This window comes from Ustilago hordei (genome assembly GCF_900519145.1).
Source record: "Ustilago hordei strain Uho2 genome assembly, contig: UHO2_contig_08, whole genome shotgun sequence".
Taxonomy (NCBI): domain Eukaryota; kingdom Fungi; phylum Basidiomycota; class Ustilaginomycetes; order Ustilaginales; family Ustilaginaceae; genus Ustilago; species Ustilago hordei.
Genome location: NW_024545262.1, coordinates 562269 through 581549, shown reverse-complemented (window position 1 = coordinate 581549; position 19281 = coordinate 562269). Strand labels below are relative to the sequence as shown.

At 53.2% G+C, this 19281-nt stretch overlaps 4 protein-coding genes across 4 annotated transcripts; 1 reads left to right on the top strand and 3 right to left on the bottom strand.

Annotated features, from left to right (window-relative positions):
* Nucleotides 1-61: 61 nt before the first annotated feature.
* Nucleotides 62-3317, bottom strand: UHO2_04301 (uncharacterized protein; the record flags this gene model as incomplete). The annotated part of the gene is made up of 2 exons (XM_041555974.1): nucleotides 62-2916; nucleotides 3002-3317. The coding sequence occupies 2 exons, from the start codon at nucleotides 3315-3317 to the stop codon at nucleotides 62-64; spliced, it is 3171 nt and encodes a 1056-aa protein (XP_041411908.1).
* Nucleotides 3318-6590: 3273 nt separating this feature from the next.
* Nucleotides 6591-7005, top strand: UHO2_04300 (uncharacterized protein; the record flags this gene model as incomplete). The annotated part of the gene is made up of 3 exons (XM_041555973.1): nucleotides 6591-6635; nucleotides 6726-6867; nucleotides 6956-7005. The coding sequence occupies 3 exons, from the start codon at nucleotides 6591-6593 to the stop codon at nucleotides 7003-7005; spliced, it is 237 nt and encodes a 78-aa protein (XP_041411907.1).
* Nucleotides 7006-7572: 567 nt separating this feature from the next.
* On the bottom strand, nucleotides 7573-8871 carry UHO2_04299 (uncharacterized protein; the record flags this gene model as incomplete). The annotated part of the gene is made up of 1 exon (XM_041555972.1): nucleotides 7573-8871. One exon carries the CDS (start codon nucleotides 8869-8871, stop codon nucleotides 7573-7575), a length of 1299 nt encoding a protein of 432 aa, XP_041411906.1.
* A 1047-nt stretch (nucleotides 8872-9918) lies between these two features.
* Nucleotides 9919-16937, bottom strand: UHO2_04298 (putative URA2 - multifunctional pyrimidine biosynthesis protein; the record flags this gene model as incomplete). Its single annotated transcript, XM_041555971.1, has 2 exons — nucleotides 9919-16589; nucleotides 16733-16937. 2 exons carry the CDS (start codon nucleotides 16935-16937, stop codon nucleotides 9919-9921), a joined length of 6876 nt encoding a protein of 2291 aa, XP_041411905.1.
* Nucleotides 16938-19281: the final 2344 nt, after the last annotated feature.

Below are 19281 nucleotides of genomic sequence, written 5' to 3'. Positions count from 1 at the left end.
AGAAAACGTGTGACGACGACGAAGAGCAACACCACAGTCGAGAATAGCCTACGGTATCCTACTACTCCCCACTACCAGCGCTAGACACAGGACTAAGAATAGTCGATTTCGCCTTCCTAGGAGACCTTCCCATCCCCATCAGATCCCAACCTCTACTGCTTCCACCCAAATTCGCCACACTCCTCTTACTCTTCAATGAACTACCCCCGCTGCTCCCGCTTGCCATTAGCAGATTCGGCCGGCTCGAGTTCTTTCTAACCTTCTTCGTCGGGCTTCCAGGCATGACCGTTGTACTCGACCCCGGACTGTCCTTCTCTTCGTCCGAACCCATCATCCCTGCCGTTGTCCCCGTAATATTGCTCATTGTTCTGGTGCGGATGGAGCTTGCTTCATCATCAAAGTCGTCATCTTCACCCGAAGAAGCACCAAATCCGCGCAGAGGCACTTTGTAGCTTCCGCTAGGAGCGACTGCTGAACAGATCTCATCTGCATCGTCCATACCATAGTTGACGAAGGAGAGCGAGGAGAATCCGCCGTTGCCGCTGCCGGACGCAAGGGCTGAGGGAGTGGGAGATTTGGACTTGCTAAGGGAAGAGTGAGAGCGAGAAGAAGAGGCGCTTTGATGAGAGATCGTTCTTGCGCGATTTGGCGACGCTGTAGTGGTGAGTTCGAGGGTGAAGCCTTGAGATCCGATGTTGCTCGATTTAGACTTGAGCCCATGACCTGAATTTGAAAAGCTAGCAGAAGAAGATCCACTGCTTCCACTTGCCATCAATGTCGATCCGCTGTCGCCTGAGGTCGTGATACGTCTGTTCGATGCAATCTTGCGCAGCATAGATTTACCTGGCGAAGGAGGCAGACCGATACCACTACTGCCCGCCAGAGGACTGTATAGGTGGGGGGTCGACTTCATCTTTGCTGGTGACCTAGGCGGGCTTAGAGGTGCAGAAAGGTTGCTGGGCATCTTGCGTGTTGTGACCGTGCCTTGTTTGGCAGCGGCGGAAACTGCGGCTTGTTGCCGTTTGACGGCAACGTTTTGCATCTGAGGAAGTTGGGGTCGCTGTTGTTGAAGTTGTCGCATTCGTGTTTGCTGCAATGCGAGGTGCTCTCGGGATGCATCTGCGGGTGCGGAGCGAGGCGTGCTGGCTACAGGAGGCATCAAGCCGATTTCTAGACCGACGTTGGAGCCCGCTGCGCCCATCAACTTGGCAGGTTCTAGGGTGGTCGGAACCTGCTGCTGCTGTGGAAGCTGTTGCGAGAAGGGGTTCTGGAGCTGCATCGGGTTGGCCGCGATCTGCGAAGCCAGCGATGGACTCGATTCCGAAGTCCTCAATACTGCATGACTACCTCTTCTCGCAGCAAGGAGCATCTGATCCACCCCTGTAGCGCCTCCGACCATCCCGCTCGCACTCAACGTCAACCCATACATTCCCATCCGCGCTGCTCCACTTGCACCACTGATACTACTACGATCAACACCAGATCCACCACTGACACTGTTATGCCTTGGTGGTGGGTAGACCGAAGTGTACCCTGACATATCCTGCGTTCCCATGCCTTGTCCTGCGAACAGCGTCGTGTCATTCTGATGCAAAAATTGCGGCGTGAATACTCCCTGACCTTGCTGCGCCTGCGCCTGCGCCTGCTGTTGTTGAGCAAGATGCAAATTTGAGAACTGATTCTGGATGCTTGGTGCAAAGCTGGCCGAGTCCGCACTCAGTGGCATGCCAGGCATCCTAGGATCGAACTTCGCGCCCGCTGGGTAGCCTTGCATCTGCATATCGGGCATGTACTGCAGGTGAGGATGGTACGCATTACCGGCACCACCACTGCTGGGACCAGGCTGCAAAGGGTGCTGTGGAGTAACAGGTGTGAGAAGACCCGTAGAGCCTACACTGAGCTTGCGTGGGGAGTTACCTTCCATGCCATACATCAATGCCGCTTGCACGGTTTTTGCAGCGCGCTCGCTGGCTTCCTGACCCGCAAATTGCTGTGAAGGGGTAACAAAGTCTTGATAGACGCCAAGACGGGCTGCTTGCTGGGCAACGTGGGTCTGATGAAGCTGGAAAAGTCGACGTTTTTGCTCGTCGGTCATCTTTTCGGGGTCGAGGGTCGACTCTGCTGGGTTGTTGACTGTAACGGTGCGTCCCGGAGCCACTTCGATTGTTCGGTCACCAGTTGAGCCTTCGACAGCGGCAGGGACAGCAACTGGAGCAGGGGCATGCAGCTCTCGCTGAACAGCACGACGCTGGAACAGAGCAGAAGACTGAGCGACGCTGGTGTTGCCACCTGCCAGCTCGGTTTGTACGTGGAGCCCATCGCTGCCCGTGCTAAGCGAGACATCGTTGATCAACCCATCTTGAGCCGGGCTGTTGACCACGCTGGACTGAGGACCAAGTTCGAGTCCCAGAGCGTTAGTCTCAGGAATGCGATCTTGAGGGAACCCAACATCGATAAAATAGTCGTTGATCAGGTTTTGTGTCCCCGCAGCCTCCAGCACAGGGTCGTCTCGCTGCAACAGCGGTGCACTAATGCAAGACCTCAAAGTACGAGCGGGTGCACCGAGCAAGCCTTGGCTCTCGTTGGGCGATGTGGACGATGGAGGGTTGAGAGTGTCGAATTCAAGAGAAGTGGGTGCGCCAGGAGAGGCAGCCAGCTCGGAATGCTCAATGTTAAAAGCAAAGCTGGGTACGTTCGGGCCTCTGCGAGCGGTCTTTGAGTTAATGGCTTGTGTATGACCATACCAGATGCCTTCAGGTGAGTCTGCATCAGAGTTGAAGCCGGATGCGATCTCGGGACCGTGGTTCCAGCCAGGAAGGTTGATAGTGGTGCCTGTGTAAGGGCTGCTTGAGGCTGAGGTTGAGTCATTGAAGAAGTCGTCAACGTGCAGAGTTTCGGTGACGGTCGTCTTTAGGTCTGTTTCATTATTGTAGTCAATATGCAAAGTCGGGTCAGTAGACAGTTATCGTCAAGCGTTGTTGCAGAGTGGGGGGAGACGTACCAATGGAATGCTCGACGAAGTCACAGAGATAGTCGTCGGCGTTGTTTAGCCCCATGATTTTGCTCTCTGCCGTATTCGACCAGCTGAGTGCAGGTGGTGAGACAATGTCAAAGCCGTCGGTGAGGCTAGCGAAGCTGTCCTGACGGTGAATGGTTTCGTGAGATGTAGCAAAGCCTGTTTGTGCTTTTGGCGTGTTGTCGTGTGACGATTGATGAAGCCATTCAGAGACGTTGTCGGATGAAGCAACAAGGTTGTTGTGTGAGTTGTGTCGTCTACCGAGCGATTCGCCCGTGGCTATGACCACGCCGCTCGTCATGATGAAACGGTGAGTAGGAGCAGAGGGAAGCTTTTGGAGCTTCCCTGAGAACTCTCGAGCTTGTGGTCGGAGGGTCCAGCGAGATAGTCTAGCTCAGTCGCAAGGACGGAAGGTGGTTGTCGTTGAGGTCACCTCTGCCGGTGCCTGGTAGACACGAGTGCGTGGCGAACGTGGATGAGATGGAGACGCGGTATCTGGTGCCTCGAATTTGAGCAAGAGAAAGAAGGACGGCGATGAAAAAGGTGAGTGTCGGATAAGATGATGGCTGTGGTATAGACGGTGGCGTCGTAAGATGGAGGAGAAAGACGGAACGGATATCGAGACGACGAAAGAAGAGTGTAGAGGATGAGGTGGAAAAGGAAGGTGTGGGATGTCTCGCAACAGCCAAAGAAGCGGATGAGGGTTTGGGCGTGCGGATCTGTCAGATGCCAATATGGGATGAGACAAGGAAGGGACAATGAATTGAGGATGCAGATGGAGAGGTTGAGGGAAAGGAAGGAGAAGCAGAAGAGACTGGGTGGAGAGTGAACCAAAGATCGAAGCGAACTTAGTGAAAAGCAGCAAGACCTGATGAGCGGAGGGTAGAGGGGAGTGAGAAGTTACAGTATAATGACGCCTCTGCTCATGCGCATGGCTGAGTCGACTTCTCTTGCATCTCTAGCGGCGACCGTCCGATACGATTCTAGCTTCTCATTGTAGCGAGACAGCATATCTCAGCGAGTGGGGTCCTCGGACGAGGTTTGCGCGCAAGCAAAGCTTCTAGCAGCCGCCACCCTTCACCGCCAAGGGCAGAACAGCATGTCAATTTCGAGAGGATGAGGAGGACGAGCAGTACTAGTTTCCAGAATGACAGGGCCCTTCAGGCGAGACAACAATAGAACGCTGCTCGTGCGCTTCCCCGGCGGTGTCGGAACTGCATTCCCTTGGAAGGTCTCACACAGAGTGTGTGCATCACTTGTCACCCACGCACCCATCTTGATCAAAGGGATCGACGCAGCTAAGTGCAGATCGACAAAGCCCTTTCCTTTTCTCGAGGGAGAAGAGAGATGCGGCTAACAAAAGTCGGACTTGGGATCCAGGCCTTTATCTGCCTTGCAGCTGTAGCTAGAGTTGACTCGCTTACCGGAGGGGGGAGGATAAAGAGGAAGAGAGCTGTGTCAACAGATGAAAGGGAACAAGTTTAGGCGAGGCAGGATCGACAGTCTGTCAACTGGGAGGCTTGGATAACCTTGGCCTCGCCTTGCAAGCCATCTGATGATTCCCTGTCGTTGTTGTTGTTGCTTTGATGCAAACCCTGTCGGAGCGACATCGGCCATTCAATCTTGTGCCCTCGTTTCGAGAACAACAACACCACAGCACAGCTCTGACAACATCGAAAAAAAAAAAAAAAGAAAAAAAGAGGAATTGAATCCCTATTGATTTCAGTTCGCAAACAAACTGGCTCTCGACGCTGAGTCCCCTCCTCAGAGTCATCGACCAATTTCATTCAAGCCAGACCGGGGACTGCTTCTAATTGTACGGATAAAGAGCAAAGTCGCAGTTCGTCGACATCTCCCGAGACGTGTTGATGAAGTATGAGCTGGGGGTGTCAATGATTGCTTGCTCGTGATAGCCGCTCCGTCCTCTGATGGGGTCCGCCGTGTGGTTCAGCCGCTTCTCTCTGCAGCTTATCAGACAAAACGGCAACGGATCTTATTTCCCGCTCCGTAGAACATCATAGCGCCTTAAAGCTAGCTTTATTGTTGCCCCGACGCAGCGAGACTTACCTCGAACAAGAACGCCTGCCCGCGACCGACCGAGTCTGGCCGAACGAGCTTTCCCTGACACACTTGCCCTTTTATCATTAGATAGTATTGGTGAGATGAATGTGGGGGATGGTGGCATTTGGTTCGGCTTTCGACGAGATTGATAGTCCGAATCTCAGTTCGGTTAGCCCAGAGGGTAAGCAGACCGGAGTCCCCTAGATGGCTTATCCGGGTCATCTATGATAGCCTAGTGGCTCGAACTGCCTTCTCTTACAAGGTAAGAGTTGTCGTACAGAACCTTAGCAGTGATTTGGGGGATGAAAAGATGATTGAGGCCCTCGTGATCAACAGCTGTCTCGGGTGTGGGGGGCCCTAAGATAGGGTTGACTCATCTTTCCTCATTGAGACCCTCATACGCTTGTCGATCCGAACACAATATAGTTTAGCAGATACACCAGCAAGGTTCATCTAGGCTCATCTCAGAGAACAATACGGGCCTTATCACAAGTCTCGGAATGCGATGGAGGGTCAAGCTTGAGCTCTTCCTACACCTACCTTGCGTCGTAGAAAGCAGCGTCCTGGAAAGCCGTACAGCTTTGACATTCTAGCGAAGCAGAACAAGCGCACTCCTCGAGAGCTTAGCCGTCTGCTTCAACTCAAAGAAGCAACCTTCTTCCACCATCAATATCTGCCGGCAAAAGCAACTCTTCGCAGTGCATCAACCTTCAAGCCACCCTTGGTGCAGCCATGAAAAGCGGAGCTACACTCCGTCGCACAAGACAAATGCACAAAACTTAAATTCAAGATCGAAGTGTCAATATACAATCTACCCTGCACCTCTCGCTCATCAGCGCTAAAGATGGAGAGGAGATGTGTATTGTGTCTCTGTCGTGGGAAGCAGGAGGGAGGATCAATTGGTTGAGGTGTGTCAAAGAAAAGGGTTCAAATGTCAAAACTCTACATATGCACCTCGGAGTTGACGTCTTTTGTATTTGCGAATACATTTTCAGGTGTAGTTTGACAGCTGCAATGAGTACGATTTCAGAAACATTTGCTCATCCTCTAAACTTCCGCATATACTGTACTGTATGTAGTAGTGTCTCCCTTTCTTTATAGCGTGAAGGTCAGCATCATTGGAACGATCAAGGTGGAAGGGCAAAGGGACAAAGAGGATAGTGAGGTGTAGTTCGAGGTCATGTAACCCTGTCTTGGAAAGTGTTGGTCTCCGCTATCGCGGGTCGAAACGTGCTGCTGTGGATCGATCGGGAGTCGCGTCCAGAGAATTTGCCCAAGATCGATTATACGCAATTTCGTCGTAGGCTGTCAGATTGCAATACAGCAACAAATATGGATTATTTGTCGAGCGGGACTCGGCTCCGAACACGCTTCCAGACGATCACGATTTCAAATCCAACTGATGCTTTCGCACACTCCGCATTCCTATCGACACCATATCTTCTCAACCATCCTACACCTCCAAACTGCACCCGCGCGGGACATATCTGCAGGCCAGAAACAGGCACCCATGATGGTATCTCTATTTTCTCCGTTCCGCAGCACATACCGATACCTCGTAAGTGCCCCCCAACTCAACTGAACCTGCAAAAGCAGAAAGAAGTGCCTAAGACTTACAGTTCATGACCTTGTGCTGATGATGAAACAGCAATATGCAGCGCACGAACACCCAGCAGTCTTCTTCTCGATTGCCATTGGATCTGTTGGACCAGTGGCAGTCTTGACAGTGCCCCCTATTCGTAAAGCATACGGTTGGAAGCCTGCTGAAAAGGTTCCTACTTCTTACCCTCGTGAGTGATACATGTTGCAGCAATGATGCAGGTATTGAAGGGAGAATACTGACATTGAGAATGACGAATGTTTCTATCCACCTGACAGTTCCCGCTCGCGCACGTCAAGAGATCACTGCGTACGACGACGAAGAGTGAACCCAACCACACTTACAAATACAGACTCGCTTCTTTGCAATAGCATCCTTTCTGCAGAACTAGCATCTCGATTGAAGTGGACTGATCGCATTCGTACTGTACTGTACATGACATGACATCAGCATACTCTGGACAGAGAGGACAGGAACACTCAGACCCGGACACAGAGGACCATTTGGCAACGAAGATACTCGGGATAGACGAAATTGGACTTGGTATTTGGTGTGTCCAAGGCTCGGGATGGGGTGCAGGCGATCAGAAAAGCCGTTGCACAGTGTTCAGATGATACCAGAAGCTTCTGAAAGGCTCACGATGAAGCTGAAGAAGTAGCTGCTTCAACTCGATTAGCTCAGACGCGGCAACTATGGTCAATGGCAGAACGACGTCCTGCGCCCGCTTTTGGCAGTACCAACAGCGACGTGACCTCAGACTTCAGGGAGCTTTCACGACCCAGACGTCGATCTTGGTTGGACGAAACAGTCGAATCAAGCATGAAACGAAATGCAATTGAGATGATCTATAAAATGAGAACAACAGCATGCCAAGAAACAGCAAACTCCCCCACATTCAAACATCAGCCGCACCCCTGACCAGCCTCTTATCCCAAGGACCGTCATCCTTCTTGCCACATCCACCTTCACATTCACACTCTCCACCCAAACTCTTCGGCCAATCTTCCTTCTTCACAAACTCCCATATCCTCTCATGATAATCCGCCCCCGCAATATCGATCTTCTCCACCGTCACTGTTGGCAACCACCCCTTAATCCAACTCCAAATTGTACTGAACATATACGGAGCATTGATAATCTGTACTCTCCCTGACAATTCTGGAAAGTTATTGTCCAATATCCCCAACAACTGTTGCAACTGCCCCTTCATTGACCAAAAGGTGCTTAAACCCAGCCCGGCGAGGTTTACTACCGTATAGTTATCGTCCACCCAACGGCCGGAAGAGATCGTACATGCTTCGTAGCGATGTCGCACAGCTAGTTCTAGTGTCACTGCGAAGTTCTGTATGACTCGCTCGGGGGTAGTGTTGCGGAAGACGGAAGTAGTGTCCATGTTGCCCAGATCTTGGATGAAGATAGGTCGACCGAGTTTGTCGGTTTTATGGAAATACATTGACCAGCCGTGAGAGGCGACGATGTCTCGCTCGGAAAAGGAAAACGTAGAGATCAGGTGGTCGAGCTGAATTTCTTTCTTCCAGGCTTCCGCTTTGAGGTACATGGTTCGGGCTGCTTCCGGATTGAAGTTTCGTGCACGGAGGAAGCGGAGCAACTGCGTTTCTTGGTGGGAGAGTGTTTCGGATTCGGATGTGTGCAGGGCTCCGTCTCGTTTGAGTGTGGCTGTGAGTTCTTGAAGTGCATGTGTTTGAGCAGAGGTGAGATTACCTGGATGCCCTGGGAGCGGTTGCGCTTTCGGACTCTGCAAAACCTTTTGGAGAGGAGAATCCTCGTTCATCTCAGCAACGGTTTTGTGCGGGTGACTGCTGTCAAAGACGTCATCGTCGCTTGCTCTTCGGCAGACTGGCGCTGAGGGAGGATGCTTAGGCATTGTCGAGTCTGGCGCCCCCTTGGTAAGGTCAAGCTTTTCGATTCGACCGGCCGTTTCTTCGAGTGGAGCCGTGGAGCGAGGTGTTGAACCAGCAGAGGCGGGAGCGGGGGCGGGGGCGGAGAGGTTGTTAGATGTGGACTTGCCGGCGGAGCGAGTGAGCGAGGCGAATCGACCGCGGAAAGAGGTGGGTGTGGAGAGCTTTTCAGGGGTAGGTGCAGAGGTGTTGCGGTTGAACGGTGGTGTCTTGGGCTCGTTGATGGAGTTGCCAGTGGAAGCAGAGGAGGTGGAGGACTCGATGGAGGGCGGCATTGTTTGTAGCTATCTAGAAGGGGCTGAAACTGAGGCCGAAGCGAATCGATGCAGATACTCCGTGAGCCTAGACAGCGGTATTATGTACTTAAAAAGTAGAACAGCTTGACCGTGTCGCCGGCTTAAGGATCCTCGAGCAGCTAGGATGAATCGTGTAGAAGCGTTCGCTTGACAAGCTTAAGTGCAAGCTCGATCAAAGAAGCTGGCTGGCCAGTGTTCTCAAGTTGCTGTTTCTCCAGTGTTCGACAATGAAGACTAACAGTATAAGATCTTGCCCAGAAAGCTGCACAAAGGCGTATCGAACTCCGAGGATGTAAATGGATGTCTCGATGCTACTTGTTCGCCAGCATTGAGGTGTATTGATGGTGAGAAGGGAAGGAATGTCCGAACAAGAAGGTGCTGTATTAGCCTCTTATAACATGTATTTAGTCCCGCTCTTGGTCAGGAATGTAGACACACACTACCGCTAGATTGGATAGGAAAGGGGTTCCGTGGCTTGTCTCCCACCCACAACCCACAGGAGAAGGTCAAAAGCTCATTCGCAAGCCTGCATTTGTGATTCACATTGCTGCAACTTTATCGTCCTCTCGCCTCGTCTTCTCACTCGCTCGAGCAGTCAAAAAGTGTCTGCAGTTGCTCGTCAGTCTGCCGGAAATTGACTGGAGGATCAAAAAGAGACTGATCTGCCAACCTGGCTTTTCTCGCAGCATGACCTCCACACTGAGACGGCCCACATCGGGCTTTTTGTCCGCCAGGCCGGGGGTGTCGATTCGATCCCGCCGAAGAGCCATCAAAAGCCAGGGCCATACCTCAAGATCTTCTTCAGTCAAGTTCTATTCCGCTCCAACAGGCAAAGAGTGTGCATAGAGAATCGAATCGACATTTCTTCTAAAGACATATGAGTGCAAAGCGACAAATAAACTCCTTCCTAACCTAGAGCATCTTTGGCAGCTCGAACTACCAGGAAGTCAAGGACAAGGAAGTGTGAGAGGGAGGTACAGTGAGCATAGAGCGAGAACAAAGACTTTTATACACAGAGGGAGGAGCTTAGGCACGGTGGTGCAGGACCATGGCGAGCAAAGCCATGCGCAGATATAGACCGTACTTGACCTGTCGCCACCAAGCGGCACGAGGGTCGTATTCGAGGTCCTCGGCCAACTCGTTGTTCTTGGGCAAGGGGTGTAAGACAATGGTGCTGGGCTTGCACTTGGCCAAGGTAGCGTTGTCGACGACGTAGCTGTCCTTGACCGCTTCGTACGAAGCAGCGTCGGGGAAGCGCTCCTTCTGAACACGAGTGACGTAGAGCACATCAGTACGAGCAAGAACATCATCCGAGAGCACAGTCGACTCGTACTGCTTGATGCCCTTGCGAGCAACAGCCTGCTTGACCTCTTCGGGCATCTTGAGCGACTCGGGGCTGACGTAGTTGACAGTGACACCGTACAGACAGAGCAGCTGAACCAAGCTGTGCACGGTGCGGCCGTACTTGAGGTCGCCGACCATGGTGATGGTGAGACCAGCTACGGTACCCATCTCTTCACGAATGGCGAAGATGTCAAGCAAAGCCTGAGTGGGGTGCTCGATCGAAGACTCACCACCCGAGATGACGGGAACAGGCGAGTGCTTAGCAGCTAGGTGCACACTGCCTGCAGTAGGGTGGCGCATCACAACCGCATCGGCGTAGCAGCCAAGAGTGCGGATGGTGTCAGGGATCGACTCGCCCTTCTGCATCGACGACTTGTCAGGCTGAACTTTGACCACCTGACCACCAAGACGAAGCATGGCGGCCTCGAACGAGCACGAAGTGCGTGTCGACTCCTCGTAGAAGAGGGTAGCCAAGACACGACCACGGAGCAAGTCGACAGACCCCTGTCGCTCGACCATCACACGCATCTCGGTAGCCACCGAGAAGAGGGCGTGCAAGTCATCACGAGTGAAGCTCTTGGCCGAGAGGATGTGGCGACGAGCGAATGTGGGGTGGTACAGGACCGATCCGATCGAAGCAGCTCCCTGATACTGAGTGGTTGTGAGGGCGGTCGACTCGTTGGCAAAAACAGCCATCAAGCTGCTACTGCGAGGCTGACCAGGCTCGCTTGCACCGAGAACAGGCGACTTCATGGCCAACGAGAGAGGAGGTGGCGATGTAGGAGTATCCTGCGCCGAAACAACACCCGAGCTGGAAGAAACACCGGCAGTGGCAGCCGAGAACGAGACTCGGCGACCAGCCGACTTGGCCTGCTTGGCAACAGTAGCGACGTTGCTGACATTGGTACCGAGCGAAGCATCCGAGAGAACCTCGCCATCGACGAAGACGGTCTTGCCCTTCAGTGTGACACGATTGATTGAGCCAACAGTGGCACGCGACTCAAGAGGCGACCAGTAGTCTCGGCGGATAAAGGCGGTAGGTCGGTCAATCTCGATCTCAACCTGAGTGTTGGCCTGAGCCTGAACGCCAAAGATCTCCTTGGGCTTGGTGTACAGCCTGAGCAGAATGTCGTCAAGCGTCAATCGGTGCTCGTTGACAGCGTCGAGGAGAAGCAAGAGAGTCTCCTCGATCCCTGACTGAGGAGCAACAACCTCGCCGATCTCCTTGGCAAGCTGGTAAGGGGTACTGCCAATCGAGAACATGTCAATGTCCTCGAGCTTCTCCCAGAGTGCCTTCTGGTCGTCGGCCGAAGGGAGGCAGGTGGCCTGAGGGTACATCTCGGTGGTGAAGAAGAGAGCATAGACGGCAACATCGCATGTCACCTGCAGACCCTTGGCCTTACTCAAAGCAATGAGATGGATGTCATCACGCGAGAGAACGTTGGTGACGTGGATCGATCGGTTGTTGAGACTGGCGAGCAAGAGCACCGATGCGAGGTCGGTGTTGCGAGCGTCAGTGACAATGGGTCGGTCTGCAGGCCACGAGGAAAAGTGCGAGGCGATGGTGGCAGCCTTGCTGATGTTGGAGCCAAGACCGTTGAACGAGATGAGCAGCGAGCGGGCGCTGTCAGCAAGCTCGTCGATCAACTCGTGGTTGTCGGCAGTGGCGGAAACACCGAGCGAGACGTCGCAGTGAGCACCACCAGCAATCTTGCTCTCAGCAGTGGCGAGCGAAGTAGCATCAACGATGCTCGACGAGACACCAGCGGGCATCATCTGGATTGTGGTGAAACCACCAGCGATCGAGGCACGGGTGATTGCAACAAGCTCCTCTGCGCTCGCCTTGCCATCAGCAATGTTGGGCACGAAGGCGTTGACATTGATAAGACCAGGCAAGGTGAAGGCGGTGTGGCTCGTCTTGAAGTCGACAGGCGAGATGTCGAAGCTCGAGCCAGCCTTGCGGTGACGGGCGAGCGCCTCGACGAAGAGCTTGGCGTTCTTGACGTTGGTGATGAGGGGAATCGATCGGTCAATCGCCAATCGACGGGCGCGGTAACCCATCGAGGTGAACGACACAGGTCGGCGGTACTTGTTCTTGCTTGGAAGCGAGATAAAGAGCGACGAAAGACCCTGGGTCAAGTGCGTCAAGAGCGAGTACGAAGCCTTGGCCTGGTCTTCGAACTTGGACTCGTCATCTTCGGGCAACGACTCGAGGTGGATGACAGGGATGCCCTGCTCCGAGTAGAAGTCGGCGGAACCAGACGAACCGTAGAGGGTGAAGCCGAGCTGATGAAGGGTGCGCACCGAAGGGAGCAACTCCTGCTTCTCGCTGTACGAACCGATACTGAGCAAGACGTTCTTGGTAGGAAGGCGGATACCCGAGGCGATCATAGCCTTGAGGTAAGCCTCGTACTTGTTGCGACCGAAACAGGCAACCTCACCAGTCGAAGCCATCTCGACACCGAGAATGGGGTCAGCACCGGCGAGACGGCTGAAACTGAACTGTGGCACCTTGACACCGACGTAGTCGCGAGGCAAGTCGACCTTGGGGTAGGCCTCGACGGGCAAGTCTAGCATCACGTCGGTAGCCATCTGGATGGCATCGATACCAGTGACCTTGGAGACGAAGGGGAACGATCGGGCAGCACGGACGTTGCACTCAATGACCTTGATGTCGTTGTTCTTGGCGATGAACTGGATGTTGAAGGGTCCAGTGACGTGGAGCGATGCGGCGATCTTGGCGGTGGCGACCTCGATGCGGCGCACAGTTTCGGGGTCCAAGTCCTGAGGAGGAAGGATGAGAGTAGCGTCACCGGAGTGAACACCAGCGTTCTCGACGTGCTCGGAGACGTAGTGCATCATCATCTTACCGTCCTTGGCAACAGCGTCCATCTCGATCTCTTTGGCACCCTCGAGGTACTTGGTGATAACGACGGGGTGCTCGCGGTTGATGGCAGCAGCCTGGGAGAGGTAGCTGTTCAAGTCCTCGGGCGAGTAGACGACGTTCATGGCGGCACCACTAAGAACGTACGAGGGACGCACCAAGACGGGGTAGCCGAAGCGGGCGCAGGCAGCCTGAGCTTCCTCGAAACTGGTGAGCTCCTTCCACATGGGCTGGTCGACGCCGATCTTGTCAAGCATACGAGAGAACTTGTATCGGTTCTCGGCCATGTCGATCATCTCGGGCGAAGTACCGAGGATCTTGACGTTCTGTCGGTGCAAGGGCAAGGCGATGTTGTTTGAAGTCTGACCACCCATCGAGACGATGACACCAGACGACTGCTCGGTGTCATAGATGTCGAGGATCGTCTCGAGCGAGATGTTCTCGAAGTAGAGCCGGTCCGCCTCGTCGTAGTCGGTCGAGACAGTCTCGGGGTTGTAGTTGACCATGATGGTCTTGAAACCGCGCTGACGGAGAGTTCGGATGGCACGCACGGCACACCAATCGAACTCGACCGACGAACCGATACGGTAGACACCGGAACCGAGCATCATGACACCCTTGTCGCTGAAGTTGACGTCGTGCTCGACAGCGTTGTAAGTGGTGTAGAGGTAGTTGGTGTAGGCAGGGAATTCGGCAGCGACCGTGTCGATCTGCTTGACGAAGGGCATGATGGCGTGCTCCTGTCGCATCTTTCGGACAGCCAACTCGGTCGAGTTGAGGCACTTGGCCAACTGCTTGTCCGAGAAACCGAGCTGCTTAGCCTGTCGGAGCATGGCAGGAGGGAACGAGGCGGCGTTGTGCGTGGAGAAGACCTTGCTGGCGTTCATGATGCGCATGAGCTTGCTGAGGAACCATCGGTCGATGTTGCTCATCTCGTGGATCTTGTCCACAGAGTAGCCCTTGGCCATGGCGTTGGCAATGGCGAACATGCGCTTGTCGGTGGGGTTGATGAGCTCCTCGTCAATCTCGTCGTCAGTGACGACCTCGTTCTGGCTGAAACCATCGTGCTGGTAGTCGATGGATCGGATGGCCTTCTGGATCGATTCTTCGAAGGTTCGGCCAATGCTCATGACTTCACCGACACTCTTCATCGAAGAGCCAAGCTTGCTGCTGACGCGAACGAACTTGCGCAGATCCCATCGGGGAAACTTAGTGACAACGTAGTCGAGCGAAGGCTCGAAGCAGGCGCTGGTCTCGCGAGTAACGCTGTTGCGGATCTCATTGAGCGGGATGTTGAGACCGAGCTTGGCAGCGATGAAAGCGAGGGGGTATCCGGTAGCCTTTGAAGCCAAAGCCGATGATCGCGAGAGACGAGCGTTGACTTCGATAATGCAGTACTCGCGCTTGTGAGGGTTGAGAGCGTACTGGATGTTGCATTCACCAACGACACCAAGGTGACGGATCACATTGACGGCGGTGGTACGAAGCATGTTGTAGTCATCGTCGCTGAGGGTCTGAGAGGGGGCAATGACGATCGAGTCACCAGTGTGAATACCCAAGGGGTCGAAGTTCTCCATGTTACACACAGTGATGCAGTTGTTGCGGCAATCACGGACGACCTCGTACTCGACCTCCTTCCAGCCCTTCATCGACTTCTCGACAAGGACCTGGGGTGAGTTAGCGAAGGCAGCCGAGCAGAGCTTGCGGAGCTCCTCTACGTTGTTGGCGAAACCGGAGCCGAGACCACCAAGAGCGAAGGCAGCACGCACAATGACGGGGAAACCGATCGACTGAGCGGCAGCGAGAGCCTCGTCCCAGTTGTTGGCAGCAGCAGAGGGGGCACATCGCTCGCCTATCTCCTCCATCGCCTTGGCGAAGAGGTCACGGTCCTCAGTGGTGATGATGGTCTCGATGGGAGTACCAAGGATCTTGACACCCATCTTTGGGAGCTCATCTTTGATCTTGATACCGACGTTCAAGGCGGTCTGACCACCGAATGTGCAGTAGATACCGTCAGGACGCTCGTGCTCGATGACCTTGAGCACGAACTCGGGGGTCACGGGCAGGAAGTAGACCTTGTCGGCCAGACCAGTCGAGGTCTGAATGGTGGCGATGTTGGGGTTGATGAGAACAGTGTAGATGCCCTCCTCATTGAGCGCCTTGATGGCCTGCGAACCCGAATAGTCAAACTCACCGGCCTGACCGATGGAGAGACCACCGGAACCAAGGACAAGGACCTTGCGAACATTGACGCGAGGTACCTTGGCGGCGTTGTCGGCAAGGAGACCACCGGTGAAACCGACGGGAGGCAAGATGGTAGCAGGGGTGGCACCGGGAGCGATCTTGACGGCAGCGCAGTCAACGACACTGCGGATGAAGACGTCAAAGAGGAACTCGGTGTCACGTGGACCGGGAGTGCTTTCGGGGTGGAACTGGACACTGAAGAAAGGACCCTCGGTGCAGTAGATACCCTCATTGGTGTCGTCGTTGGCGTTAGCGAAGAGAGGCTTCCAGCCCACGGGAAGAGTGTCGGCATTGACGGCGTAACCGTGGTTCTGGGAAGTGATGTAGCAACGACCGCTGATCTGGTCGGTACAAGGGATGTTGTGACCACGGTTACCGAACTTGAGCTTCTCGGTCTGGGCACCAGCAGCAAGGGCGAGAAGCTGGTGACCGAGACAGATACCGAAGATGGGGATCTGATTGGCACCCTTGAGCTTAAGAAGCTCGCGGATGCGAGCGATGGTGGGACCGCAAGAGATGGGGTCACCAGGACCGTTGGAGATGAAAAGACCATCAAAGGCCTCAGTCTCGGTGAGGAAGTCGTAATCCCAAGGAACAACCTTGAGCTCGACACCACGCGAGGTGAAGCATCGGATCTGGTTGTACTTCATACCAACATCGAGACAGAGGATGCGGATGGGACGACCAGAGGGGTGGAGGAGGGGAGCCTCGTACTTGCCAAGGGACTCGCCCGAGGCAGTGTTGGCAGGAGTGTAGAGCTGAGGCTTCTTGCACGAGACACGGGCAACGAGGTTCTCGGCGTTGGGGTCAGCGAAGGGAAGGTCGACGACGGCCTCGCGCCAGTCACCAGCGGCAGCAGCCTGAACAATGGAAAGACGGGGCTGAGGAGTGAGAAGCTTGCCAAGCATGCTACCTTGGTTGCGGATCTTCTTGGTCAAAGCTCGGGTGTCGATGCCGTAGACGGCTGGGACACCGCTCTCCTTGAGCCATTCCGAAAGACCGGTCTTGGCGAGGTAGTGGCTGAATTCGTGGCTGTAGTACGAGACGACGAGACCGGCCACGTGAATGCGGCTCGACTCGAAGGGAGAGACCAAGAGCTTCTGGATGCTCTGAGCCGCCTCCTCGCGGCTGGGGACACCGTAGTTACCAGCGAGGGGGAAGGTGAGAACGAGGATCTGACCTTCATAGGAAGGGTCGGTGATGGACTCGACATAGCCGACCATACCTGTGATGGGCGTGGTTGGAGAGGTAGACAGCGCGTCAGATCAGCCATGTATCTCTGGGCATTGCAAAGCGAACAGGCGCGATGCTGGAACGGCATTGCTTGTGCATAGAATGCAGCAGCAGGTGTGGAGTTAGAAAACTTACCAGTCTGGAAGACACATTCACCAGAGATAGACTTTCCTTCAGCACCGAAGCTAATACCACGGTAAGCGGTGCCGTCAGCAAGTTCGAGGACCATCTCGGTAGAGTCTTCTTGACCGAGGGGAGGGCTTGTAGCAGGGGGGAAGAGAAGAGCCTGGCCGTTAACGGCGGCGGCGACTTGGCCTGCGCCCAGCGAAGGGGTGGCCATTTTGAATGTCTAAAGAAGAAAGAGAACGGAAACAGAAAGAGAAACGAATTTGGAAAAAAAGAAAGTGATATGAACCTCGAACAGCGCTGACAGCTGATCAGAGTGAGGCTACTTTTTGGGGAGATGAAACGTGCGGGGTGTGTGTGGGGTTCGTCTAGCGTCGAGTATCTGCTAAGAGATACTTTTTCTGATAGAATAGATCGAAAAGTTCCTCCAAGGAGAAGAAACGACGTTGATGATGGACGAAGAACACAATCAAGGAAGGAGAAGACGTCTAAAGGGGGTTGTCAGAAGTGACGTTGGTCTTTTTGGATTGGCAGATCAGATCGAGTTCTTGAACCTCGTTTCGACCTCCTTCCTGTCTTGCGTGAGTGTGTTGTGCTCGCTAAGAGAAGAAGGAAGGAGGAGAGGTAGGAGGGAAGAAGGAGGAAGAAAGGAAGGAAGATGGTGGGAGCGCCGTCCAACGGACTAACCTTTCGTCGATGAGCCCGAATTCAAAGCAAAAAAGCAAAAAAAGCAAAAAAGCAAAAAAGCAAAAAGGGGGTATCAATTTTCGAGTGTTTTTAGAAACACGTGTTTCTCGATTTTGACGACTTTTTCCCATTTTTGAACACCCCTTTTAAGGATCCAAAAAACACATGTTTCTAAAAACACATCTGCAGCAAATGTGACATTTGGTTTGTTTTAACACATATGTTATTAATACTGAAGCTCATCAGTATCATGTTAGCATGTGCTTCACACTGTTACAGATGGTCATAGTCAATCAAGTCTTTTGTGGAAACATTTCACTAAGGATGAAAATGAACAGGTGCTAGGGATGTGAAGGTGTTGACAATTGGCAACTTTGCCTGGACAACCAGCCCCATGCCAACATTGCATTGTAGTCCTTGGCCATCCTCTCATGGCACCTGGAGCATGCAGTTGTGTCCTCCTGCTGTCAGCCAGTGGAAGTGAACAGCACCTGAAACATTTGCTCTTGAAGATCATGTGCCAATGAGCTGCAAAGTTGTGTCAAGGCAGGCTGTGTCATGCTTTGCATACTTGCCATGCTCTCCTCCTTGTACTGAGCTTGATTTGTCTGCTGTTGACTCTGCATATTCCCACTCTGGCTCAGGTCAGTGCTGAGAGTCTGAACAACATCATGGACTACTTCCTCAGAGAAGGATGGGCAAAGGAGTTCAGCAACCATGTCTGGACCATCATATTGGCTTGCAAATGTATGGGCAACAATGCATGCTTGTATAGTCCTTGCTGCTGTCATATGATCCTTGACATGATACATGTTCCCTCTGTACCCATTCAGGCACTGAAATCGATTCTTGAGGTAGGCAATGGCATGTTCAACCCAGACCCAGACTTGAGAGAGAGAGTGGTTGAAGAAATGCAGGTCATGGCTTTTTGCAGCAGCTATGTGTGAGAAAGGTCCAACCATGAAGGCAGAGTGACCATACCCTCCATCAACCCAGATAAACTCACCATTGTCCAAGTACAATCAAGGTTTCTTGAGGATGTTGCTGCCTGAAGTCCAAACCTTTGAGTCTTGGACACTACCAGGCTGTCCAACAACTGACTCCACAATGTGAAGAGAATGAGGTAGGATGACCAGGGCAACATTCATGCTGTAAAAGCCCTTGTAGCTAAAGTGCTCCTGGCTCATCATCCCTGGCTTCCATGCAAGTGGTACATGAGTACCATCAACCACAAGCCAGCCTTTTCCCCATTCCTCTACTCCAGTAGTCCTTTGCACCCATGCAGAAGCACTTTGCCTCTCTGCTTCCAATGCAAATTGCATAACCTCCTTGTTGAGTTCAAGAAGTCTGCAGACAGTCTGTTTGGTCCAGCCTATCACAGTTCCAATGCTGTAGCCACATTGCAGGGAAACATTGCACTCTCTGGCTCCATTTCCTAATTGCCAAAGCTGGTAAAGAGCCACTGACAGGATTTCTCTGCACTGTTCAATCAAGACCTGACCTGAGTTAAATGATTTCATTTGTTGAAGGCATTTCACCAGCTCCTCAAAAGCCAAAGGTGTCATTCATAGCAAGCCTTGGAAAAGGGCTGGCTTCATCATGGCATATTGGTCCAGGAGCTCAATTAGCTTTTTGGAGTGGCCCTGTGTGTGAATCCATGAGACTGAGTATTGCTGCTGGGCAATGAGGGTGTACATGCAAATGAGGCCTGCCAAAAGAGGTGTTGGGCCATCATCAGTGTCAGAGCTGCTATCATAATCATCCATATCAAAGTCCAGGTTTTGCAACTCTTCTGCATACTGATCAAGTCCAGCAGGCAATGATACTTCCAGAGTTTGAATGATGCTATTGAGCTGGTCCTGTTTTGTGCT